The 27,771-nt window shown below is 44.5% G+C and overlaps 2 protein-coding genes across 2 annotated transcripts in view; both read left to right on the top strand.

The window, feature by feature from the left end:
• Positions 1-17,518, top strand: part of LOC144593501 (potassium voltage-gated channel subfamily KQT member 5-like) — a 173,139-nt gene extending 155,621 nt beyond the window's left edge. The window contains exons 9-15 of the mRNA XM_078399168.1: positions 1,045-1,071; positions 1,826-1,882; positions 7,599-7,822; positions 8,897-9,002; positions 9,711-9,842; positions 10,996-11,122; positions 11,333-17,518. Of these exons, the coding sequence (XP_078255294.1) occupies positions 1,045-1,071; positions 1,826-1,882; positions 7,599-7,822; positions 8,897-9,002; positions 9,711-9,842; positions 10,996-11,122; positions 11,333-12,181 (1,522 nt within the window). The 3' untranslated portion in view covers positions 12,182-17,518. The remainder of the gene's footprint in view (positions 1-1,044; positions 1,072-1,825; positions 1,883-7,598; positions 7,823-8,896; positions 9,003-9,710; positions 9,843-10,995; positions 11,123-11,332) is intronic.
• Positions 17,519-24,131: 6,613 nt separating this feature from the next.
• Positions 24,132-27,771, top strand: part of ddx43 (DEAD (Asp-Glu-Ala-Asp) box polypeptide 43) — a 59,505-nt gene continuing 55,865 nt past the window's right edge. Inside the window, exons 1-2 of the mRNA XM_078400033.1 lie at positions 24,132-24,450; positions 26,558-26,613. Coding sequence (XP_078256159.1) covers positions 24,132-24,450; positions 26,558-26,613 — 375 coding nt within the window. The remainder of the gene's footprint in view (positions 24,451-26,557; positions 26,614-27,771) is intronic.

The following is a 27,771-nucleotide window of genomic DNA, read 5'->3' as shown; positions in this document are numbered from 1 at the left end:
AGAGAGCTCTGCTCTGTATCCAACCTGTCCTAGTCCTACCCCAGGAGCATTTGAAACAACAGCGATCAGTCGCCTGCTTTGTGACAGTTTTGTATGAACTTAATCTGTCCTTTGATGAGTAAATGGTTCAAATATCATGACACAACTCTGCACATGCTGGCAGCCAGAGGTGAGGGAGAACTGGATCCTGTCAACATCATTTCTCTTTCATTTCACTTGCACGGCACACGTTTAAGATGATAGTTAAGAGCTTTTCTGGCAATGTCTGCACTCTGGGGAGGGAGTCTATCTTATTTACACACACAAACACGCACGCACAGACACTCGCGCACAAAGGCACACACACACACACACTCATGCACGCACACAGAGTCACGCACGCACACAAACATGAATACACGCACACTCAGACATGCCGAAACACATATGCACACACACAAAGTGCACATACTCACATGTGTAAACACACACACTCACAAGCACACGCACACTCACATGCATACCATTACACACATATGCATACTCACAAAAACACATGCACATACCCACACACACGCGCATATACACATACACACACACATACACACATACACAAAGGGAAAATACAAATTAGAGAGAGGAAGGAGAAGGGCAAGCAGATGGAGAAGGGGTGGGTAGGAGGGAGAGGCGTCAGGTAGAGGAAGAGGGAGGTGAAGGCTCAGGGTAATGGAGTTACACAGCTCCCCCCAGGAGTGCAGCATCAGAGCATGCACCCTCTGCCCTTCAACATGCCGAGCGCCACCTTTGCTTCCTGGAGTGCCTCCCGCTTTGGCTCCTGTGTTGGCTGCTGGGCTTAACTCTGACTCTCCACTCTCCACTGCTGGTATGGGCATACTTCTGCTTAACCCGCCCCAGCTTCTGGGTGTGACAAGTGCGATACTTTCCTGATGTGAGCTGAGAGGCTGTTGGTTGTGATGACTTTACACTGCATGAAATTGTTCAATGATTGTTTCTTTTTATTACTTTCTGTCTGACTCTGTTTCCTTTTACCAACTAACCCTGAAGAAAAGACCAAGGAGAGACTGTCAGCAGGTTTGTTCCCTCGTGTTTATATCTCACTGCAAACTAGTGTAGTTCCTCATTAAAGGCACAGGATGATGGGACAAGCCAGGAAGATGAAGCTGGCGTCCACCACTCCCTCTCTTGCTCTTTCTTTATTCAGCTAACTTACTAAAAAGATGCCTGTTGTCTAATCCACTTTTCAATTGATCTAGTCCAGTAACTAGTTCACCCGCTGGTGCATGCAAGGAGAGAATGGGGCCGAGTTTACATGGGCTGGTGTGAAGGGAAAGGTCCTGGCCCCACACAGTGATTCACGGGCACAGAGTATGGTGGCTGTCACTGGGTGCCCTCTGCCCAGGAGCTACCACAGCACTGATGCCCACTGCCAAGCCCAAGTGTTGACCATAATTACGCACCACCCACCTAACAATCCATCTTGTGCTCTGCAGCTCCTTATGATGAAGCATTCTTTTATAGTCAGCCACGTGGTCACTTTGGAAAGCTCACCACCACATCTTCAGCAAGAGCTGAAATACCAACTGGAAAATAATCCCTAATGCTAGGAATAGTCTGTCATGATACAAGGTCGTGGGTCCATATCGGTGAGAGAAGCCCTTCCCTCCAGAGGCGTGCATTGTTACTTAACCACTGTTTAATAATACAAGGTTTCGGTGAAAAGCGGTAGATGGAAGAAGAAAGGGTTATTGTTGGGACATGATTGCTCAAACTGTTTTCTGCATCGGTCAGTTTTTAAAATGCTCCTCTATCTCCCCTCACTTCCCAGTAAGCCATTTAATAATAAACAGAGGCTCTTCAGGATATACACCTCCCGGAAATATAGGTATCCAGTATATCTGCTCACATGGTCTTTGGGAATGCCACTAACAGCAGTTGCATGCTCATTCATCCTCTCCTGTCCTCTTGAAGGGGCTTCAAATACAACTACCTCAATCCTCTAACTGTTATGGGACTTGTTTGCTCTGCCTTCCCTCCTTCTCCTACCTCCCCTCGGCTTTCCATTTCCGCCCTTCTTCCACTCTCTCTCCTCCCCATCCCTTCCTTTCCTACCTCCTCCTTCCTTTCCCCCACTTTCCCCTTGCTTGCTGCCTGCAGATCCTGAATAGCTGGGATGGACTTTGGTCACTGCCTTTTTTCAGCATGGTCCTGGGTGCTCGAAATCTCCTCAATGTAGACATGGGGCAAGAGGCTCTTCCAATTATGTGAACAGTGCTCGGTAGGGTTCCTGCAATGACTCTTGAAACCCACACAGGTCCCATTGCCCGGATTTTGTGCAAGAGTTAGCAGTTAGCGCTCGCCATTCTGAGACTGTGAATCGAACAGCTGATTCATGAAGCACACATGGGCAGACAAATGTGGAATCAGAGCATTGATGCCTGTTATCTTCCATGTTATCATGCTGACATTAAAATGTACAGTACTTAAAACCCTAATGCCCTTGCACAGTAAACTGAAAGCTCACCAGAAGGAGTTAGGGCTAGTTTCTTTGTATATATTTTTTAATGTTTTTAACTATGTGATAAATTTTAATTTGTATCTTGACAATTTCTCCTGTGTTGAAAATTATGATTAACTACTGGAGAGTCTAATTTTTCTTTCAGATTCCAATATTATTGGAGAATGGTAATCTTTTTTGTAAACTTTTAATAGTGTATTTAATAGTGTATTGGTCAAAACCTCAACGAATGGTTGTGGGCAAATGTGGGTGTCATGTGAAAGGCAAATCTTTCACCACTGACAGTGAAATGTTGCCCGTTAGGTGGGGCTGAATCTCTCACTGGGAACTGTTCACTAATTGCAGAGGATGTTCACACATTGGCTGCCTGCAAAGAATGTGAGAGTTTAACTGCACTCCTCAACTTGACTTTTGTGCATTCCGCATGCTCGCAAAATGTTGCATTTGGCATGAAACTTCTGTCATTTGATTCACGCTGATTGCTCACGAGAAGCGGACAGGTCAAGGATTTGTCATCTGCAATGTTGCACAAATAGGGGCCTTGTGGACCAGAAAACACTTGGCAGATCTCCATCAGATGTTGTTCAGTAGTTGCCCAATTCCCCTTTAATTGATGTTGTAGTCTTATCCTCATGGTATGTCATTCCCTTTCTAATAACACTCTACATCAAAATATCACTTCTGACTTTCCCTTTGATTCTTCCTGGACTAATCCTCAGTCTGGGCTCTTCATTGCTGCTTGGTAATTGATCTCCTTGCTCTAAACAAGTTTGAGGGGCTTTGAAAAACTAAAACGCTGAAGTGCTTTAACTGATTGACTTAACTGCTACTACTTGATGTGATCAGAACTGCTATGTGATCATGACTATTTAATCAGTGGCAGTTTGTATTTAACTCATTGCACAAGGCATGGTGTAACTATTCCCTGGTACCTGGAGTGACTCGCCTGCAGCTTCCTAACTCTTTCTCTACTCCTTTACTTTGTATCTCTGGCCTAACTCTTTCTCTACTCCTTTACTTTGTATCTCTGGCAGGGCATTGGGTTAAAAACCTTTTCCAATCCTTGCAATCAGATCACCTCTCACATCTTAATGATTACACATAACCATAGAGTCATTCAGTCTTCGGCCCAACTTGCCCACACCGGCCAACATGTAGTCCATATCCCTCTAAGCCTGTCCTGTCCATGTAACTGTCTAAATGTTTCATAAATCCCAGTCCCAGTATTAACTGCCTCTTCTGCCAGCTTGTTCCATACACCCACCACCTTTTGTGTGAAAAATTACATCTCAGATCCCTATTAAATCGTTTCCCCTTCACCTTAAACTATGTCCTCTGGTCCTCTATTCACCTACTCTTGGCAAGAGATTCTGTGTGTCTACCCAATTTATTCCTCTCACGATTTTATACACCTCTATAAAATCACCCCTCGTCCTGTGCTCTAAGGAATTGAGTCCCAACCTACTCAACCTCTCCCCATAGCTCTGGCCCTCGGGTCCTGGCAACGTCCTCGTAAATCTTCTGTAAATCTTCGTAAACCAGTGATACAAATGGTTTGATTATTGAAATGTGAAATCTTCCAAAGAAGACAAACAGAAAGGCAGATCAGTAATAGTTAATCTAGTTAAAAACAAGAAGGTAGGGGCGCAAGGGGCAGCTCCACCTCAATGCAGCATCTTCAAAAATACGCACAAATGCTGGTAACGTAAAGCAAAAGTGAGAAAATACAATTACGAAACTGACAGAAAGAAAGAGCTGATTAAAAATGCTGATTCGTTTGGTCTGCCATATTGCTAAACAGTGGTTAGCAACTAAGAAAAGGACAGTCAAAACACCAGCAATAGGCTCTGTTCCCTGCTTTGGTGAGATTGGGGAGTTAGACTTTAACAGCTGGAGTAGGTGAGTTTAATATGCTGAGGTAACAGCTCATTGGGAATCTAATGGCAACCTGACAAATTACAGTGGACTATGGTGGAAAACCTTCCTGGAGGAGGCAAGTTAGTCATTTCAATGGCATATATTTGGGAAATCCACAATGAATGCTGAAAGGTTACTGGCCTGGATTGTTAAGTCTGTTTCTTTATCCACAGATGAGTACTTCCAGCATTGGGGAAGCACAGTGGCACAGCTGGTAGAGCTGCTGCTTCGCAGCGCCAGAGACCCGGTTTCGATCCTGATCTCGGGTGCTATCTGTGTGGAGTTTGCACCTTCTCCCTGTGACCGTGTGGATTTCCTCCGGTTGCTCCATTTCCTCCTGCATCCCAAACACATGTGGGTTTGTAGTTTAATTGGCCTCTGTAAATTGCCCCTAGTGTGCAGGGAATTTATGAGTAGGTCCATATAAAACTAGTTTGAACAGGTAATCAATGGTTGGTGTGGATTCGGCGAGTCGAATGGCCTGTTTCTATGATATATCTCTAAACTGAACTAATCATTCACTGCCCTGTTATTAGATGAATTCTGGGCATCTGCACAGGTTCCTCTTCGGCACTCTAAAGTTGTATTACGAAATCATATTGAAAAGATTGGAGGAAGCTCTGTTATAATTGTCATCAAAATATTAACTTTGATGTTCATTTTCAAAATTTTGCTTGTGTCCATTGAATATTTACAGCAATTCTACACTTTCCCTCTTTTTTTTAATTGTCCCCATTCTCATCAACTCCCCCAGGTCTTATCACCATGTACAGACTTATCCCTGAGGGATAAGTTATATATACATTTGGATATACAGGGATTGGTTAGGGATAGTCAGCATGGTTTTGTATGTGGGAGATCATGTCTTACAATTTAATTTGAGTTTTTTGAAGAAGTAAGCAGAAAGGTTGATGAGGGCAATGCCATGGGTGCACCTCAGCAAGACCTTTGATGAGGTTCTGCATGGTAGGCTGCTCTGGAAGGACAGATCACATGAGAACCAGGTAGAGCTAGCTATATGGATACAGAATTGCCTTTATGGAAGGACATAGAGGATGGTGGTGGACGTCTGTGTGTGACTGCAGGTGTGCCTCAGGGATTGGTGTTGAGCTCATGGCGTTTGTTGTTTATTCAAAGATTTGGATAAGAATGTACAAGGCATGATTAGTAAGGGACAAGGTACTGTATGCCGTGAGAGAATTAGCAGAGCAGACTGAAAGCATAAATACAGCAGTAGATACTGTACATGTACACATGTGTGTCCCTTGTCTGAGCATCCTGGAGCATATGCAGTCCACATTTGACCGCCTTGTGTTCTGTAGCCAACTCCACCATCCTTCATATTGTAGTTTGTATGTGCCTTGAAATATTGGATAAATTAACACATTCCTGTTCAGCCTCGTTGATCAGGAACCTTGAAAACAATGCGGCAGATCCTCCATTGACTGGTGAGATGTTGAGCAGTAGGGTGCTATTACACGTATATTATTTCTACCAGTACCTTCCACGGAAGGGCCCTGGGGAGCACAAGGGTTCTCCCTGTAGTTAGTAGCCAGCCCCAGACCTGAGTTTCACTGGAGATATTGGAGAAGGCTGGGGAAACTCTGGGCGTCTATAGGAAGCTCTGATGAAGGCTGGAAGGATGAGGCTGGAGGTGGACTGGAAGAAGCTGGGTGTGGTGGCATCAGTCCACACTGGAGAACAGAGGCGGTGACCAAGCCTGCCAACTCCTCACTTTAGTGGCTGCTTCTCAGCCAGGTCTGGAGGTCAAGTGTCGGCAAGCCGTCCGATTAATGTAACCTTAGAATGTACCTTTTACCATCATCAAATGGAAGGCAATGTGAATTGTTAGGGATGTTAATTTGTTTATATTTGAAGAGATGTCCTGTGTGGAGCATAAATATATTGCTCACCGACTAAAGATTATTTCTAAACAGCACACAAACTTTGGACTCCCCTAAGCCAACAGCGCTTCCCCTCTGGACTGAGAAAGATACTGGTGGGACGAAGGGCATCTTGGTACATCCAAAGAAAGGAGCACGACTAGAATCCCATCCTGTTCCTTGTGTAATTTGTGGAATTCTCTGCCGCAGAGGGCAGTGGAAGCCAAATCACTGGATGGATTTAAGAGGGTGTTAGATAGAGCTCTAGGGGCCAGTGGAATCAAGGGATATGGGGAGAAGGCAGGCATGGGTTATTGATTGTGGCCGATCAGCCATGATCACAATGAATGGCGGTGCTGGCTCGAAGGGCCGAATGGCCTCCTCCTGCACCTATTTTCTATGTCTATGTTTCTATGTAACCTCAGCCAAACCTCAGGAAGGTGCACGTTGTTTAAGCACCAGCCCAGCACATTCGACACACACCCTCATCACGCCTCCCCTCTCTCCCACACTCCAGTTGTGCTCACTCAAGCCAGCAGTCTCACAGGCCATCCACTATCATGTGACTTTGGGAAGCTCCGCTGAGTTCAGCGGAGAGCCCAGCATGTTGAGAAGCTGATGGGAAGCCAGGCAAACAATGGCGATGCTTTGCCTTTCTTCTTGATATATTCAAGAGAGAGTTAGATATAGCTCTTAGGGCTGATGGAATCAAGGGGTATAGGGAGAAAGTAGGAACGGGGTACTGATTTTGGATGATCTGCCATGATCATATTGAATGGCGGTGCTGGCTCGAAGAGCCGAATGGCCTACTCCTGCACCTATTTTCTATGTTTCCCATTGGAAAATACCATAAGTGCTGGCAGTTACAGGAGTAAATGTAGGCTCAGGGTACATCCCCTGTATGGTAATGGCTTGAAGGGGTTAAAAACATTGTGTCAGCTATTCCAGTCCAGGCACACTGTCACTTTTTTTTCCTTCTGCTGTATTTTCCTCCTTTACTCCGCATCACTAACCCTGCACTTTCCCTCATTACTCCGTCTATTTACATATTCACTCTCTGTCTCAATCCCCTCCTTCAACTCAGTGCCTCGACTACATCTTTGCCGTCTCTCAACGTCTTGCATTGCTCCGTGCCTCATGCAATGGGAAACTTCCTTTTGAATGGATTGCACTACGGAGAGTTGAACAGCCTGCAGAGAGTGGCTTTGGGGCAAAGCGGATCTGATGACATTGTATTCCAGGAATAATACAAGACAGTCTCTTTCCTGTCTCTCACTGTTTAGCCACAAATTAAGTTTTAAGGATCGAGTGCGGATGGCCAGCCCCAGGGGTCAAGGGGTGAAAGGTAGGCAAGCCTCGCTCGGTGCCGAGCGCCAGTCACCTAGCAACGACCTCGCCACACAGACCAGTCCCACCAAAATGCAGAAGAGCTGGAGCTTCAATGACCGGACTCGACTGCGACCTTCACTGCGATGTAAGACCAGTCAGGCACGCGGCACAACAGACGGTGAGAGAGTGACTGCACTCGGAGAGACACTCTGGGGTAGTGGGAGAGTCGCATCAGGTCAGGAAGAAAGGCCCAGATGCCAGGAGGGTGGAAAAGATCGCGGGGCATAGGGAGAGGCGATCTGGGGGCATTCATAGACACTTCATAAGTTCATAGGTTCTGAGAGCAGAATAAGGCCATTCGGCCCCATCAAGTCCACCGCCATTCAATCATGGCTGATCTATCTCTCCCTCTCAACCCCTTTCTCCTGCCTTCGCCCCATAACCCCCGACACCCTTACTAATCAAACTAATAAACTTCCTGGGGTAGGTACTGGGAGAGATATTGTGGGTCAGCAGAAGATCCCTACGGGACAATGGAAGAGATAGACTAGGGCACTGGGAGGTACACTGTGGAACATTGGGAGAGATCTTGTGGGACACTAGGAGGATCATTCTGCAACAATGAAGGAGACTCTTGGGACTATTGGAGAAACCCTCAGGGACACGGGGAGATTCATGACAAACACATGGGAGAGCCATTAGATGGTGGCACCTGCAGAACTGGTATATTCCAAATCTTCCTAACTCGGGTCTCAAATATTACTGGGTCACAAATCGGGATCTCTTAGACATTGCATTAATGTGTTGGGACAAAGGCAAGTTGTAGGAAAAATGGGCGGGGGGGGGGGGTGGTTGGAGAGGAGGTCAGATGTTAGGAAGTAGAGTGGAAGGTTGAATTCAAGTCTTTGGAAGAGTGGGTTGCCTGAGTGAATGTCAGGTCAGGAGAAGTCAAAGGAAGTTGAGAGATTGTCATCATTTCACAGACCTCTTCCGCTTCCCCTTCCATGCCTGGTGGTGCAGGGAAGATGTCCCAGTGACTTCGAGGACGATGTTGAGCAGATACAATACCACCTTCTGAGGGTCTTGTGTTTAACTCTCAGCTTCATAGTGAATCAATTTGTCCTTGGGAAATGTTTTAGACCTTGAATATTCAGTTTTGCAGATAGGATAAATTAAATATTGTTGAGTTATTTTTCTGGTCTATTCAAAGATTATGCTGCGGAAAATAAACGTTTGTCCAATTATTCCACAGATGCTGTCATGGCTCCAGATGAAGGCTTTGATGAGAGGGGAGGTCACACTGAGCCCTCAGTGGAGGAGCTTACACCCATCTTCAAGACTGTAATTAGGGCCATCAGGTGCAGTCTTACAGGAGATTGGTCTTTGTAATGATCAATGTGCTTAGATATGCTCTGATGGGTGTTGAGAGTAATACATAAGTTCAGTGAAAGGAGACAGTATCAGAATGGGAATAGCATTGCCTTCTTTAGATTGGTGTGGAGTGCCTCAGCAACCAGAGTTGTGTGATTGCAAATCCACTTCTGTGATCAGCACACAAAGAGTCGACAGGGTTGGGTGCCATCTTGGATCCTCGTTCCATGGTCTTACAGAAACTATGTCACAAAGCTCTCCTCTATTAATTTTTTTTGCCACCCTATTATTGTTGGCTAATTGATGGAAACTGACGTACTTTGTCAACCATCAATTATTATTAAATTCAGTGTAGTGCTGGATTCTGGACTGCTACATTTTCCTTGTTCTATAATGAGATTTTTAAACTCTTACTGAATCTTTCAATGGGTCAATCAATTAGGCAATCAAAATTCAATTCCCCTTTGACATTAAGTCGTAGGTTAAAATGTTGCGGCAGCCTGAGTTTTGCAGAAGGCCAGAAGGCAAACCCAGTCAAATTGGATCTAGATCCCCACTCGCGATGTGATCCAAGGCTAGATGATGAGGGATGAAGCATGGTGGGGGAATCGATGAACAACTACACATTATGTATTACTCAATTATCTCCCAGTCAGAATACAGATGACTGGCGCAATTACCCTGGTGTGTTGCAGGTTTATGAAGTTCCACGTTGCGAAAAGAAAGTTCAAAGAGACTCTACGGCCATACGATGTGAAGGATGTGATTGAGCAATATTCGTCTGGACATTTGGACATGCTCGGTAGGATTAAGAGTCTGCAAACACGGTGAGTGAGACTTCCAAAGCTCCACTTAGTCCAGATTTAGTTGACATCTACTGGTTCATTTGGTAGCACTCTTGTATTTCAATGGGAAGATTGTGTTTTCTCATCCTTTTCTTTGGATCTAAGTTCAGTAATTTGGATTAACAACCCCAGTGCAATACAGACTTCCCATTAGAGTTCCTGTCTTCCAGTTGTAATGTTAAACTGAAGTGTGTTCTACCCTCGTAAGTATCCATGGAAGTCCCATGCCATTATTTGGACATTATCATTAGCCTAAAATAGACACTAAATGTTGGAGTAACTCAGCGGGACAGGCAGCATCTTTGGAGAGAAGGAATGGGTGAGACCCTTCTTGGTGTCCTGGCCAATATTCGTCCCTCAGTCAACAAACAGAAACAGAATGCCTGGTCAATTTACACCACTGTGCACAGATTAGCTGCTGCATTTCTTCCAACAATTACTGCGCTCAAGTGATTCTTCTTTGCTGTGGAGTGTTTTTGGGCAAGCTGACACCATGAATGTTGACACTATGTGATTATAATTGTTTCTTTAGCTGAATTGAATTGGTTTTGACTCTGCAGAGGTAGGCTGAGTAACTTGATCATCTCAGAGCATATTGTATGCATCTGTTAGCTCATAAGATCATAAGTGATAGGAATAGAATTAGGCCATTCACCCCATGAAGTCTACTCCGCCATTCAATCATGGCTGACCTATTTCTCCCTCCTAACCCATTTTCCTGCCTTCTCCCTATTACCTCTGACACCCATATTAATCAAGAATCTATCTATCTCTGCCTTAAATATATCCACTGAAGTATATCCACTCTTGACTCCACACCACTTGTCCATTTGGAAAGTAACATCCTTTGTATTTTTAGGTGTAGTCGCTTGGAAGTACTATTGCAAGTACTTTGGCAAGATCAGACCTAGAGATCAGAGAGGATGGATCCTGGAGTTCAAGTGGGAGATACCCATTTTTGCACTCTGGAATTTAAACGGATCAGTGTACTTACTTTAGATGTAGCTTCTCGTGAAGGTTTCTTTGTGTGCAATTAAATAGATGTTATTATAGACTGCAGTGGACCACAATGAAAGAACCCTTTCCCAGTCTATCTGCGAGAGTTACCTGATTGTGTTTTTTTCATTCAATGCAGCGTTGATCATATTCTTGGGAAAGGACAATTCACAACGGAAAAGAGGTCCCTTGACAAAGGAGCACCAGACACTGATGTCACTGTTGACCTTAGCATGATGGGACGGGTGGTAAAAGTTGAAAAACAGGTAACGACATTGATTACTCGGAAATGACTCCATCCATTCTCAAAAGGGAAACTGTCTTCATGGGATAATAGCTCTGCGGTGCGATTAGTCAAGGCTGGTTGGGGTGATTGAAGGGTTGGGCTTTTTGTTGTCCTCTCTGTAATCTGGATGATTGAAAAGCAAACCAAGTACAGGGCCCTTTATAACTGCCCATGACCCGTGTCTTTGCAGGTACAGTCCATTGAGTCAAAGCTAGATGTGCTCTTGGATGTCTACAGGCAGCGTCTATGGAAAGGCTCCATCTCAGCGCTGACTCTTGCCTCTCTGCAGAGCCCTCCACTTGACCTCGATCAAACATCTGATTATCAAAGCCCTGTAGACGGGTTCTGTTCAGCACGGCCCAGTAACTGCACGTCAAGATCTACAAGTGCCAAGGGACTGCAGCTCATCCTCACACCAAATGATCCAAGTGCTCCCTCTTATGGCAATGTTAGCCCAGTCACACATGCTCACCTTACTACTGGTAACAAGACTGAGGGGCCTACGATGCTTGCAGCAAACCCAATGGTTCCATCTGCCAAGGCAGCAGAAACCTCTCGACAGTTACCACCCTTCCAGAATGGCAACAGGTTAGCTCCCCTCCAGATTATTCCAGTCACTTCACACAGAGTTGATTCTTACATCACCACATGCCTTGTCGCTGGCCAAACGGCAGAAGTTAATTACACTCAGGAGACACCATGGAGGAGGTGCCAGAGTGTGGAGAGCGACTCCTTGGTCACAGTTTGTTCAGTGACGGACAAACCTTTAGAATACTCGCTATCAGTGCAAAATCTGATCCAGCCCACGCAAGAACTGATGGTGCCATTCACGGGCAGGAACCCCAAGAGTGCCAAGGTGCGACAAGTGCACTACCCCAAATGGACAGAATCACAAACCCTGGTCGGAGATGAGATCAGCTCAGAGACGCTCGATACCACAGACACAATGAGGGCTGGCATTCCCAGAACATCGCAACTCACCGATCAAACTGAGAATCCTGTAAGTTCCTTGAGCATGTCTCCCGTTCACTTAAAATGAGAACAAAAGAAGCTTCCCTTTCACGTGTTGCTTGAAAATGCAGCTTTCTCTGAAGTCTCTAAAATTGGGATGTCACTTGGACACTCGGAAACACAAAAAAAGTGAAGATGCTGGAATCTCGAGATGAACACAAAGTGCTAGAGTAACTCAGCGGGTCAGGTAGCATCTGTGGAAGGAATCGACAGATGACGTTTCGGGCCGGGACCCATCTCCAGAGAGTCACTTGGACTTCCTTTGTCATTGAGACAAATCATGAAACTTTCAAAGGCGACATACTGAACAAATTAAAAAGGCACTTATAGGTTCCGTACTGGTCTAGTTGCATGAATAAACGCATGCTAAATTGGAAATGAGATTGTTTTAAAGTATTGTGGGAGCAGCTTGTTTCTTTGATATACCAGGAATTATTTTTGTAACAAATGTGCACAGAGACAATTTGATGTTGTACCAGATAACAGTCCAGAGATTTGGACTGATTAAGACTACTTTTATTTACAGTATAGTTGCACTTTCCAACTTCTGTTTATGAAACCCTGTTACGTTATTTTATCCAGGCAATGCCCCCTGTTTACACCAGAAGCATTTTTCTGCTTACTGTGAGGTACAAGGTATAGACCCTCATTCTCTTTGAAAATTGTTTATAAAATATTCAACGTTACTTTGAAAGTTAATTGCTGAATATTTTATTGAACTTTTTATTTTAAGGTTAAGTGTTCAGCTCAGGTTGTTCTAAGAACCTTTTCTGTGTGGAGAGAAGTGTGTGAACAATCAAGGAGGCAAATGGGGATGGAGTACCAGAGCCATGTCAGTATGGTCAACTGTGAACATACTGTAAACTGTAAGATGGTATAAATGATGTGGCTTCCTTTAAAGCAGATCCAGCCTTGGACAAAACTCTTTTCCATTGAAATAAGATATTAATGTCTCTCTAAAAAACAACCAAGACTTACTGTAGTATGCTTTGTTTGTCATTTTCTTAATGTAGGTATAAGAGATGCTGATATTTGTACTGATTAGATATATAATACCAAGTTTGAACAGCAGCCTGGCTGGTAGATCCAGATGCTGCTTTGAAGCACAATTTTCTGAGCAATCGATCACATTATAGAAACATAGAACCTTACAGCACAACAAGAGGCTTTTCAGCTAATTGTGCCTTTGCTGTCTCTTTGAAAGAGCCATTCATGTGATCCAAACCCCGCCTCTTCCCTTGAGCTATGAAAATGATTTTCTTTCAATATTTATCTAAATTCCTCACACAAACTTCCACTATCCTTTCAATTTAGTGCATTCCCAGCGACCTATTTTTCTAATTTATTTGAATACATTTTCTATTTATTCACCGATTATCTTTAAGACTTACTAATGAAATCTGGTTCTCCCCATCAACGGCCATCATCCTCAGTATTTTGAACATTACTGTTCAGTCATAGAGTCATACAGCATGGAAACAGGTCCTTTGGCCCAACTTGCCCACGCTGACCAACATGCCCCATATACACTAGTCCCACCCACCTGAGTTTGGCCCATATCCCTCTAAACCTGTCCTATCCATGTATCTGTCTAAATGTTTCTTTACATTTAAGTCACTCTTCACCCTTATCTGTGTTAAGAAAAAACTGGCCAGAAACCGATGAACACATTCTAAAGTTGCATCAATGTTTAGCGCTCTTTCTACACAAGTCGTGTTCTACACATACCCTTGGTACCATTCAAGCAAACCTCTTCAGAATTTTCTCCTGAGTTTGACATCCTCCCTTCAACATAGGACCTAGAAAGTCCTAAACAGTGATTTATAAAGATTTTGTTTAGCTCTCCTGCTGCATTTATACCTATACCTTATTTATAAAAGCATAGAATTTAATGCTTATCACAAGCAGCCTTTTTAACTTGAATTTGCTATCTCAAAAGATTAATATTGTGAACCCACAGGTATGTAAGCTCGTGCTTGCCCATGGGAATTGTACCATTCAATTTATTTTATAAAGTGTTGCTCCTCAACACCTTGCACTATATATTTAATTTCAAATGTCACGTGTCTGCCCATTTCATTGATCTGCCTATGTTATCCTGATTTGCTACTGACTACACAGTGCTTTTAACTACTGTAAACTTTAAAATGTGCCCTTATTGCTAACCTTTGGAGAAAGCTACTGCATTCTTCAACCACGTCTGAAAAATACCCCACACTATTAATCTCTTCTTTCTGTTCCATCTTGTCAGTTTTATATCCTTGTCCAGTTCATCCCATTTGCTACCAGACCAATTGTGTTGCACTTTACCATATGCCTTTTGGATGTCTGTATAAAAACCAAACAGCACACGTAAATCAAAGTCTATGCACATGGTTCCATATGCTTTCTCCACTTCATCATTGCAGAGTTCTGTCAACTTAGATCTGATTTACTTTCAGCCAATGCATGCTGATCTTCATTCAATAACCCATGTGTTTCCAGCGAGGAAGTAATTTGGTGTCTGGAAACTAAGATTAGGTTGACTGGCCTGTCAAGACTGGATTTATTGAACAAGGGTACTCGAATTATCTGGTACTGCCCTCCCAAAGAAGAGATTCAAATTTTTGCCCTCCAATGTAACCTAGAATGCTCCCCGTCCATATTTTTCTCGTTTATAAATTTTTCAAATTTATACGTATTTCCTGTTTTTCTACTTTCATTGTATCCAATTTGTCTACCTCTTGTTCGCTGTGATATTAGTAGCATCCTTTTCTCACGCAGCTAAGCCACGATCTCTGGGTTCTCATGAAAACATTGTCCCTAATCAGTCCTTCGCATCATTTGGCTATCCTCTTACCATTTATTGTATGTTAATGAAAAACCTACCTATTCCTTTCTACATCAGTTACTTATCTATGTTCATACTCCTCACCTTGGCCCCCATGTTATCTTTTCCAGTTCTTTTCAATTGTATTTTGAACCTGACTTTGTTAAACACTTACTTTCTACAATTTCATTTAAAGTTTTATAATGTTCTGGCTTAATAGGGCACAAAGTAACTCAGCGGGTCAGAAAGCATCTCTGGAGAACTTGGATAGGTGACGTTTTGGGTCAGTGCCCTTCTTCAGACTGATCCTAACTTCTAGTTTAAGTTAGCTGTATTATTCTCCTAGTCTAGTCTCTCCCCTCTTTAAAGACATTCCATTAAATATTTATTGTTTTGTAAGTTAACTTTTGATTCCATCCACAGGGACTAGTTTCCATTTCAATGCACTAAAGTTTACCCTTTCCTTGTCTTCTTCTTTTGGTAACTGCAAAGCAGATCATAGTCCAAATCAGACATCCAGGTCAGTGTTTCAGGTTTAGGTGCACTTTCCCTTGGGTCGACTGAACTGTTGATTGGATTCACTGTCTGCTTAGAAGTTGCGCAATGCAGATACTGTGGAGAAAGTGGCAGTGTCTGCCATGACCAGTTTTGAAATAGTTGAGGGTTTTACAGCTTTTTCCAAGGAAAGGCCAATAGTTTAGGCTGTACTGTGAGATTTCCAGTGGGAACTCCATGTAACATATAGCAATTCATGTAAGCATTATTCCCGCAGACATCAAAATCCAAGGGGAAATCACAGAGGGACACCAGTGAATATCGGAATTAGCCTTCTGGGTTTGCGCTGAGTTGCTTTGGTGGTAGGTTAGTCAGATGACATTGATCAACTCGTCTGCTGATAGGGTATCCATGGTATCCTTTGAGCTTGCTATTCATTCTGTTGTCGACAGAGCAGTGGCCTCATCAGCACTTCATAACAACTGAAGTTCCATTAATCATCAAGATATCTGATATATTGGTGCCAGGTGAGATGCAGTGGTGTCTGATTGTCATCTCTCGTGGCGTTTAATCATACAGACTATTAATTGTCTGCTGGTTCAATGTTTTCCACAAGAATTTTCACCTTTAACATCTGACTGAGCTCAAAGACTCCAGCATTGTGATAGCAAAACATTAAAGTCTTCCTTTATTCCCTTCAGTCTCCCATGTGGGTATTGTTTTGTAAATTCTGACAAATTTGTTAGAGGCATTAATAGTTTGCGTGATCCAATTCATGTTGGTATCTGGTGACTTTGGAAGGTTTGCCCATCGGATTATTTAGGATCTGGATCAAATATTCTATAAATGGTCCAGACAGTTCAATTGACAATTTAGGGTTTTGTTTGCTTTCTTTGAAGAACATAGATCTGGGTTATATTTTGTTTGTCCTTGGTATCAAAAAGAAATTAATTTCATTTTTAGGGAAATCCTCTACAATTGCTTCTCCATGATAGTTGATGTTTTCTCATCACAAAATTGAGTGACAGTTATTGCAATCTCCAAAATTGTAGGAATGGTGTTCATTAAAAGAGAGTGGAGGCTTTAATGGAAGTTTGTAGAAATCAGTGATCATCTCTCCCAAGCATACTGTGGTAATGGAATGTTACAAAACTGCTGAGCGTGTGTTTGGTGCAATTTACTATACCTAGTTTAAGATGGTACCCTGGGCCATATTTGATATAGTTACTGCAACCAATTCAGTCCAGAAACATTAACGCATCCCTCCTTATCAAACTGGTGAACCTATTCTGAATCTGATCTTTCAGAACCTGGAGGTCAACATTGTGTTTCTTCGGTAAACTTTCAGAATATTCACATTTAGAACATAAAATCCCTTTAAAGGTTGCGGTATATTTTGATGGGAGGACCACTTCCTGATTTGACCTGGTGCCCAATCTCACAATGAGAACAATTTGATGATGTCCTTTGCAATGACAAATGCCCCAGGGTACAAGATCTAAGGTCACTTGGAGGCTCCTCCATTAAATTATTCTAACACTTGATCATTCCTTTTCCTTTTCCATGTCTAAACTGCATGATGCTGAGATCGCTATTTCTCAAATATGTCCCCTGCAGAAATATCCCTCGCAAGCCCATCTTAAGAACGAGGTTCTGTATTGCTTGCTTCTCTCTTGGATTGTAAACACAATGGCCATGAAAGACCTCCTAAAAACATTCCATGAAATGTTTCCCTTCCTTGCCCTTTTGATTTTTCCTATTCATTAGAAGAGAAACCCTCCATTATCACTATTTTGTTACTTTAAAGTATTTATGCACAATATAAATGATCTAAGACCTTAGCTCACTGCTCAGTCTGCTTTAGTCTCTCGGTGCCAAGATGGCTAAGCGAAAAATAAATTTATTGAATATCTCAGAACTATTACTTTATCTGACGTATGCAGAAAATTGAAAGTATCTGCTCAAAGTTTAAAAACTGCAACAATAGAGTTTCCATTTTCACTCATTGAAAACAGTCTGTAAATTTTACGAGATGTAAAATACATAAAGGAATAACATATTTTCCAGCGACTGATTCCTTTTATTTCACACATCTGTGGTGCCTTTCTTGCTTGGTCTAATATTGAAAATCCCAAGAGTAAGGACCTCTGGCAGACACTGAGGCTCTTTCACCATCAACTTTAATTGTGCTAAATGTCAATTCAAATCCTGTTTGAATAATGTTTAATAATCTGTTTTTACAAGTAATTTATTATGTAGAGCTGGTTCATTTTGCTTTAAATGATCCGCTTGAGATGTGATTTCAGTTTTGTTTAATTTATTGTGTTCCACGGCAAGTCAATTCTCCAGGAATAAGGCAATGATTTCTTCCAGAAATACAATAAACCAAGAAAAATCAAGCACTGTTCCTATTTATTCTTTAACAATTTTTCGTAGGTTTCCAAAGAGCATCTTTAATTTGTACCAGTATTTTAGAATTTATGTCACTTAAGGAACCCTTTTTGTTTTCTGAAGAATCTATATCCATGAGCAATAATTCAGAACCACTGCGAAATAATGTAGAGATTTTAAAAGCCTGATAAATCTAGGAATATGGGGAAAAGTATCAGAATTTTGAATTCTTCAGGGGTAGGTCTTCTGGATCAGCAGCAGTAGATAATGTGGACGAATTGCAGCCCAGACCATCACACAAACCAACCTGCCTTCTATTGACTCCATTTATACCTCACGCTGCCTCGACAAGGCCAGAAGCAAAATCAAGGACAAGTCGCAACCATGCCACTCTCTCTTCTCCCCTCTCAAAAAAAGGCAAAATGTATACAGTAGAAGTGTCAAAACGCACTTGTAGAGCAGAGGGAACTAGGATTGTAGGTGCAGAGTTCCTTGAATGTGGTGTCACAGGTAAATAAGGTGGTCAAGAAAGGGATTGGTACATTGGCCGTCATCCATCAAGGTATTGAATATAGAAGTTGGGATGTTATGTTACAGCTGTGTAACGCTCTATTGAGGCCACATTTTGAATATTGTGTTCAGTTTTGATGACTCTGCTAAAGGAAAGATGTTCGACACAAAATGCTGGAGTACTTCAGCGGGACAGGCAGCATCTCAGGAGAGAAGGAACGTATGACGTTTTGGGTCGAGACCCTTCTTCAGACCCGACCCGAAACATCGCCCATTCCTTCTTTCCAGGGATGCTGCCTGTACCGCTGAGTTACTCCAGCATTTTGTGTCTACCTTTGATTTAAACCAGCATCTGCACTTCTTTCCTACACACATAGGAAAGATGTTGTTAAGCTGGAAAACATACAGAGAAGATATACGATTATGCTTCCAGGACTTGATGGCCTGAGCAAAAGGGAGAAGTTGGGCAGGCTAGGAATGTATTCTATGGAGCATACAAGGATGTGAGGTGATCTTAAAGAGGTGTAAAAGACCATGAGGGGAATAGGTAGGGTGGATGCATAGTTTTTTATCCAGAGAAGGGCAATCAGGAACCAGAGGACATAAGTTTCAGGTGAGAGGGGAAAGATTTAATAGGAATCTGAAGTGCAACTTTTTCACACAAAGTGTGTTGGGAAAATGGAACGAGCTGCCAGAGGTGGTAGTTGAGGCAGAAACTATAACAGCATTTAAAAGACATTTGGTCAGGTACTTGGAAAGAAAGGTTTTGAGGGATATGAGCCAAACGCAGGCAGGTGGGTCTAGTGTAGATGGAACACCTTGGTTGGCATGGGCAGCTGGGCGAAAGGGCCTGTTTCCGTGCTAAATGCCTCGATGACTATGGTGCTGCCTCAGCGCCAGAGACCTGGGTTTCATCCTGATCTCGAGTGCTGTTCTTGCTGTGACAGTGTGAGTTTCCTCCAGATTCTCCAGTTTTGGCCCACATCCTACATCAGATGTGAAGATCATCGCAGGAGTTGGACTGAATCCACATGGACATGAATCCACATGCTGGTTAACACCGGAGATAGACATAAAGTGCAGGAGCAACACGGCGGGTCTGGCAGCATCTCTGGAGAAAAATCGTCCAGAAGGGTGAGATTGTTGTCGTTTTGACGAGGATCAATTGCACTTTTTTTTTTATCCCCCTCCTCCCATCCGCTCATCCTGCCGCGGGTCTAGTTAGCAGCATTTGCAGCAGATCAAAGGTAGACACAAAGTGCTGGAGTAACTCAGCGGGTCAGGCAGCATCTCTGGAGAATATGGATGGGTTACATTTCAGGCTCGTCGGTTTGAAGAAGGGTTCCGACCCAGAACGTCACCTGTTCCTTTTTCTCCAGAGATGCTGCCAGACCCGCTGTGTTGCTCCTGCACTTTATGTCTATCTATCTCCGGTGTCAACCAGCATCTGCCGTTCCTTTATACAAATCAGATTATTCAACCGAGTGGCAGGGAATCCGCCTCACAGAGTCCCTTTAATTGCTCTCAAACTAAGGTCAGCGACATTTGTACCTACATAGAGGTAGATCACGGTGACATTGGTTCCCCGACACTCGGCCCACCTTCCCAGTCGTGACCCGTTGCTAAGCCATTTATTTGTTTCGAGGCGCAAGGAACCACAGACGACGGAACCTTGAGTAAAACACAAAGTGCTGGAGGAACTCAGCGGGTCAGGCAGCACCTGTGAAGGGGATGGACAGGTGACGTTTCGAGTCGGGATTCTGGTCTGCAGAATCTTTTTTTTTCGGTTTGGTGCACAGTTTATTTTGCATTCTGCCCAATATTCACAGATTTCCCTCGTCGGACGGTTTGCCAGCATTTCTGCCCGGCTAATTTGTCCCGAGTCTTCTGAACTTCGCCCTAACTCAGTGCAGCGTCGTCACCTCTCATTCAATATTGCTCTTACACTGTGCTGAAGTAATTGTTTCCCAACTGTCTGCCAACTTTCGCTTCACTTATTTTGCCTACTCTGCTTCCCAGGCCTAAATCAAGCTACAATCGCCCCTTCCTTGCCCTGAGCGTAAACTATCCGAGAAAACAGCCACGGGTGCACTTGTTACCCAGTTTAATTATATTATATTATATTATATATTATATTATAATGGGTCACCCATTCCTTCTCTCCCGAGAAGCTGCCTGACCTGCTGAGTTACTCCCGCATTTTGTGAATAAATCGATTTGTACCAGCATCTGCAGTTATTTTCTTATATTAATTATATTCATTGCCTTTACTCCAGTGCATTCTCTTTTACTGCACTTCTGTGTCGCCTACGGATGCCTGTGGATCGCCCAGCCAGAAAAGCAACACCGAATTACAGCGAAATAACGTTAACAACTGCCGGTGTCCAACCGGGAACCCGGGACGGCGAGGCACTTGTGCACTGAGCAAAACACAAAGTGCTGGGGGAATTCAGCTGGGTCAGGCAGTATCTAGGGCATTTCAGGTTGGGACCCTACTTCAGACTGACTGGAGTGGGTGGTGGGGGGGGGGGGGGGATGGAGGAGAAAGCTGGAAAAGAGAGGTGGAGGCAGGACAACGTCTGGCAAGTGATGGGTGGTTACTGGGTTGGTTGACAAATGGGTGGTCAGTGACAAAGGTGTCAGATAAGGAAAGGAAGAGTGAAATGTAAAACCAGAGAAGGGGTGAATAGATGGAAAGAGGGGGAGAGGGAGGAGAAAGAGATGGAAATGGGTGATGGGAGATTAGCATATGTAGGAGTGGATAGGGGCAAGGCGACTGGAATGGGAGATGGAGGGAGAAATGAAAGCAACTAGAGTTTGGGTAGAGCACGGATATAAAGAGGAGGTAGGGGATATTCAATGCTCATACCATTGGGTTGTAAGCTACCCAAATGGAATAAGAGGTCCTGTCGTCCAGTTAGGTAGGGCTGAGGAGGAACACAAGAAAATCCTCACTGAGAATATATGCTCAACCAGGAATCTACAGCACTCTATGTGCCCGACTGTGATTGAACATTAAACCAATGTCTATTTAAATAAAAATCTACAATATTAATGGAAGCTTCAATGAAGGTTAGAATTTCACCTGATATTGATAAACTTTATTCCTCATATATAATTGAAAAGCAAAGAAAAACCTGCAGATGCTGCAAATCTGAAATCAAGGCAGAGAATACTGACAATACTTGGCAGGTATGGCAGCATCTGTGGTGAGGGAAAGAATTAACATTTCTTGTCACTGACAGTCATAGAGTCACACTGCATAGAAACAGGCCCTTTGGCCCACCAAATCTGCACTAATCATCATCTGCATATACACAAATCCAAAACTAAACCCATTTTATTTTTCCCACTGTCCCATCAACTCCCCCTAGTTTTTAATGGTCACCTACACACTAGGGGCAACTTACAGCAGCCAGAGCCCAGAGAAAATCCACATGGACACAGGGAGATCATGTAAATTCCACACATTCACTACCAGGGGTCAGGAATGAACCCAAATCAAATGAGCTGTGACGCAGCAACTCCATTGTCCACTTTCATCAGTCCGGGTAAAGTTCATAATCAGTTGCACTGAAGAGAAGAAGGGGGAAAAGAAAGTAAACAGAGTGGCCACGAATGGGTGGAGACCAAGAAATGACCTTGGATGCTGTCTGTTTGGAGTCTGCATATTCTCCCTGTGATAGCATGGGTTTTTTCCAGGTGCCCCGGTTTCCTCCCATATGTCAAAGACAGGCAAGTTTGTAGGTTAATTGGCTGCTGTAAAATGCCCCTGAAGTATATCATATCATATCATATCATATATATACAGCCGGAAACAGGCCTTTTCGGCCCACCAAGTCCGTGCCGCCCAGCGATCCCCGCACATTAACACTATCCTACACCCACTAGGGACAATTTTTACATTTACCCAGCCAATCAACCTACATACCTGTAAAGGAATGGATGAGAAAGTGGGATAACATAGAACTAGTGAGAATGGTCAGCATGAACTCAGTGGGCTGATGGACCTGTTTACGTGTTGCATCTTAAAACTAACTAAACTTAATTGTACAAACGGTGTTGGTACCTGCTGAGAAAGGGTGGTAAAGTTGTTTTTTTTTAGTTTTAGAGATACAGCGTGGAAAAAGACCCTCCAGCCCACCGATTCTGCGCCAACCAACAATCACCTTTACTCTGATCTATGTTATCCCACTTTCTCATTGTATATAACAAGAGATAATTTACAGAAGACAATTAAGATATGAATGTGCAGATGGGCTTGGGACCTCTTTGGGATTTCAGTGTTATGTAATTAGGATGCACTAAAGATTTGGTTTGGAGGATACTGATGGTTTATAGTTGTGCTGATGTTTGTGGATTTTGTTGGAATTGGGTTGCAAGGATGAGGGTGGTTGATGGTTGGGAATCGTCTGTTGGGATTGGGACATGTAGATAATGTGAAGGGTCTGGTTGGGATTGGGTCATATAGACTGGATGAAGGAAACTGGGGAACTGGACGTGTAATTGGGTGAAGGAACCTGTAGGATTGGGATGTTTACATTCAGTGAAGGGTCCTGTTGGTATTGGGATGTGAACGGGAAGTGGAGATTGGATGAAGAGCCCCATTGGTATTGGATGTTTAGATTAGATGAAGGATTATGTTGGTATTGGATGTGTAGATTGGGTGAAGGATGCTGTTGGCATTGGGTGTGTAGATTGGGTGAAGGTGCAGTTGAATTAGGATGCATAGACCGGGTGAAGGGTGCTGTTGGTATTGGGTGTGTAGATTAGATGAAGGACCCTGTTGGTATTGGGTGTGTAGATTGGGTGCAGTTGGTATTGGGTGTGTAGATTGGGTGAAGGGTGCTGTTGGTATTTGATGTGTCGATTAGATGAAGTATCCTGGTGGTATTGGATGTGTAGATTGGGTGTGGTTGATTTTGGATGTGAAGATTGGGTGAAGGGTGCAGTTGGTATTGGGTGTGTAGATTGGGTGCAGTTGGTATTGGGTGTGTAGATTGGGTGCAGTTGGTATTGGGTGTGTAGATTGCGTGCAGTTGGTAGTGGGTGTGTAGATTGGGTGCAGTTGGCATTGGGTGTGTAGATTACGTGCAGTTGGTAGTGGGTGTGTAGATTGGGTGCAGTGGTATTGGGTGTATAGATTGGGTGACTGATTCTGTTGGTATTGGGTGTGGAGATTGGGTGCACTAGGCATTGGATGTGTAGATTGGGTGAAGGGTGCAGTGGGTATTGGGTGTGTAGATTGGGTGCGTTGGTATTGGGTTTGTAGATTGGGTGAAGGGTGCAGTGGGTATTGGGTGTGTAGATTGGGTGAAGGGTGCAGTGGGTATTGGGTGTGTAGATTGGGTGAAGGTGCAGTGGGTATTGGGTGTGTAGATTGGGTGCAGTGGGTATTGGTGAAGGGTGCAGTGGGTGTTGGGTGAAGGGTGCAGTGGGTATTGGGTGAAGGGTGCAGTGGGTGTTGGGTGAAGGGTGCAGTGGGTATTGGGTGAAGTGGGTGAAGGGTGCGGTGGGTATTGGGTGAAGGGTGCAGTGGGTGTTGTTCAGTTGACGCCTGTCCCTGGTGTTGGGTATTGGGTGAAGGATGCAGTGGGTGTTGGGTGAAGGGTGCAGTGGGTATTGGGTGAAGTGGGTGAAGGGTGCGGTGGGTATTGGGTGAAGGGTACAGTGGGTGTTGTTGAGTTGCCGCCTCTCCCTGGTGTTGGGCGCGGTTGTCGCGCAGGCGCTGTGGTGGTGGAGGTGCCGCTCGGGTGGGGCTGGCGAGCTGGTGATGTCGGACTGGGAGGCGGAGAGCGACGATGAGCCGAGCCCGAGCCCGGGGCCGCGGGTGGAGTGGAGGCCGCCGCCCCCGGCAGCAGAGCGCAGCCCGAGCCCTGAACGGCCCCGGCGGCGGGGCCATGAGCTGGGGGCCGGGGACCGCTGCGAGATCCGCGGGCAGCAGGGCCGAGCGCCACCGTGGCGGCCGCAGGCGGGGGCCCGGGGCAGAGGCGGGGGCGGCGGCCGGGGCCCAGACCGTGACCGTGACTCGGCCTCCTCCTCCTCCTCCCTCAGCTTCCACATAGACAGCGCCTCGGTGGGCACCGTTATAGGTGAGGGCCGGGGAAATACACATGGGTGAGGGCCGGGGAAATACACATGGGTGAGGGCCGGGGAAATACACATGGGTGAGGGCCGGGGAAATACACATGGGTGAGGGCCGGGGAAATACACATGGGTGAGGGCCGGGGAAATACACATGGGTGAGGGCCGGGGAAATACACATGGGTGAGGGCCGGGGAAATACCCGTGTCAGGGGAAGGGACATGGCTTGGATGTGGGACTGGGTAAATACACATGGGTGTGTTGGATTGGGTAAATACTCATGGGTGTGGGACTGGGTAAATACTCTTGGGTGTGGGACCGTGTAAATGCTCATGGGTGTTGGACTGGGTAAATACTCATGGGTGTGGGACTGGGTAAATACTCATGGGTGTGGGACTGGGTAAATACTCATGGGTGTGTTGGACTGGGTAAATACTCATGGGTGTGGGACTGGGTAAATACTCATGGGTGTGGGACTGGGTAAATACTCATGGGTGTGGGACTGGGTAAATACTCATGGGTGTGGGACTGGGTAAATACTCATGGGTGTGTTGGATTGGGTAAATACTCATGGGTGTGGGACTGGGTAAATACTCTTGGGTGAGGGACTGGGTAAATACTCTTGGGTGTGTTGGACTGGGTAAATGCTCATGGGTGTGGGACTGGGTAAATACTCTTGGGTGTGGGACTGAGTAAAAATACTCATGGGTGTGGGACTGGGTAAATACTCATGGGTGTGGGACTGGGTAAAATCCTCGGGTGCGTTGGAGGGACTGGGTAAAATCCTCGGGTGTGTTGGAGGGACTGGGTAAATACTCATGGGTGCGAGGGAAGGACTGGTTAAATACTCTTGGATGTGGGACTGGGTATATACTCGGTGTGTTGGAGGGACTGGGTAAATACTCATGGGGGTGGGTAAATCCCCATTGTCATATTGTAAGATCTGGCTAAATCTTCATGGGTCTGGATAAATACCCTTTGGTTAGGTAGAGGGTCTGAGTAATTACCCAGACACGGGGGGTGGTCTGGGTGTGTCGGGTTGAGTCTGAACAATTACCTGTGGGTCGGGAGGGATTGGGTAAATACCTGTGGGTCAGCGGAGGGACTGGGTAAATATCCAGTCACCAGGGCGAGGGTCGATAGATACCGAGTGTCGTGGGACAGTCCAGGTGAACATGGGGATGTCATGGGCAGGGTCTGGGTACACACTGAGTGTTGGAAGAGGGTCAGCAGTAAACACGTGGATATCAGGAGGAGTGTCCAACTAAACCTCCAGGTATTTGGAAAGGGTTTGGGTAAACACCTCGGGCTTTGGAAGTGGGTCAGTCGGAAATACCCGGGTGTCAGCAGGGAGGGGTCAGTAGTAAATGCCCTGGCATTGGTGACAGGGTCCAGGTAAACACCCTGGCATCAGGCTCAGGGTAAGTATAAAGACCCGATTGGGTGTGTCCGCTGCAAAAAAAGTGTGTGTGTATAAGGTAAATAAAAACTGGTGTGAACTAGTGGGTTTTATGAAGTTGCCTGGTGTGAGTATCTGAGATTGAGAAAATAGGCAGGTGGGAATATCTGGCTGTGACTAGCACCAAAGCTGAAGGTGAAATCTTTGGGTCTGCTTTCAAGGGTGGGACATTGCATCTTGGCAGAAAATCCTGGAAAGGTAAATAACGATAATTGAATATTGCAAATAAGTACTGTAATACGGGCTGGCTACCATTATGTGACTGTTGGGTTAAATACCATGACATGAATCCTGGTGTGTATAATAAGTTGATGTATCCTGGTTTAAAAACCTAGGGATAAATAATATGGCAGACCTCTTTGTGATACCATGTCTTGACTTCCTTGGTCTCCAATTATCTGTTTCTCTCAGACTTGAATATGGTTCCATGCCTTCCTTCCTTACTGCTCCAATACTTCCCTTTGCCTGATTCCTCCCCCTTCTCCCCCCCCCCCCCCCCACTTGGGCTCTGGACCCCCTTTCTGGCACTACCTGCACCCCACTTTGTTTTTAGCTTCTTATCTGTCCCCCCACCATGATATGTCAAGCACTTCAATTTGTTTTTTAAGAGTCAGTGTCCATCTGAGAGATTGATATGGTCTTTCGCATGTCTTTAGGTCGAGGAGGGTCTAAAATACGTGAACTCGAAGAAACATCAGGATCTAAAATACAGGCAAGGACTTGCTGAGAATGATCTCAAAACTAGAAATGGTTCTGATCAAGTGAAAGCAATATGATTTATAGAATGTTTTAACTCTCACTGCCCCTTCCTAAACACTATCACAAATTAGTTCTCCTGGTAGTGTGGGTGAATCTTGGAGATTGCTAATTTTGTGTGGATCACCTGCTGTTCAAAGTGCAGTTTGTCATGGTGCCATCAACGATTTGACTTGTAAAAGTGTTAGTGGCCACCTATATGAACTATGATTCTGGCTATTCAGATTACTTGTCGCCAGTCCCAGTGTCCATGGAGCGAAAAAAGGTGTCATGCATAGGAACTTTTTCAGGAACCATGGACTGATAAAAAGTATTGAAGAATGGCATTGCTCCCGTTCTCATTTTATGATGTAGGAGACTATGTAGCCCATCAAATCAACGTAGGCTCTCCAGAGCTATCTCACCATTTTCAATTTTGCTACTTGCTTCCCTGTAACCTTTTCTCTCTTGTGCTAATCAATTCCTTCCTGATTTTCATACGACCCATCTACGTTGCTGCTATTTAACCTACCAACCAGCACGTCTTTGGTACTATAGCTCAGGCTGATGTGCGATGAATTTGCTTTGACTGTTTAAAGTAAAAACAATATACTGTTAAGTACATGAAAGGCTGAGAAATTTGACCCTTGGGTGTGATAATGCAGGCTTTGCATGATACAAGCATCATTTAATCAACCCAAATTAGAAACTTAATCTACATCACTCTTAAAAGTATCACTCTTCAGGTATTCGGTTTGAACAGCATGATAATCGAGTTAGAGAGTCCTGCAGAATGGAAATAGGCCCTTCGGCCCAACTTGCCCACACTGACCAACATGTCCCATCTCCACTAGTCCCATCTGTCACCGTTTGGTCCATAACCCTCCTAACCTGTCCTATCCGTGTATCTGTCTAATTGGTTCTTGCACAATTCTGATAAATCTGTAAATCTTTTACTTCTCTGGGTACAGTGTCATCTCAGACATGGAAGGAATTGCTGCATCTCTTAGTATGTGTGTGCTTATGATACTATAAACATGGCTGTACATTAATGGCATGTTTTCAGACTGAAGCCTATTCACTCTTCCATAAGATCAATATGGGAGTGATGCAAAATGAGCTCCTTGCACCCAGT

The sequence above is a fragment of the Rhinoraja longicauda genome, chromosome 5 (genome assembly GCF_053455715.1).
Source record: "Rhinoraja longicauda isolate Sanriku21f chromosome 5, sRhiLon1.1, whole genome shotgun sequence".
NCBI classification, from domain to species: domain Eukaryota; kingdom Metazoa; phylum Chordata; class Chondrichthyes; order Rajiformes; family Arhynchobatidae; genus Rhinoraja; species Rhinoraja longicauda.
This window is presented reverse-complemented; position numbering and strand designations above follow the sequence as displayed.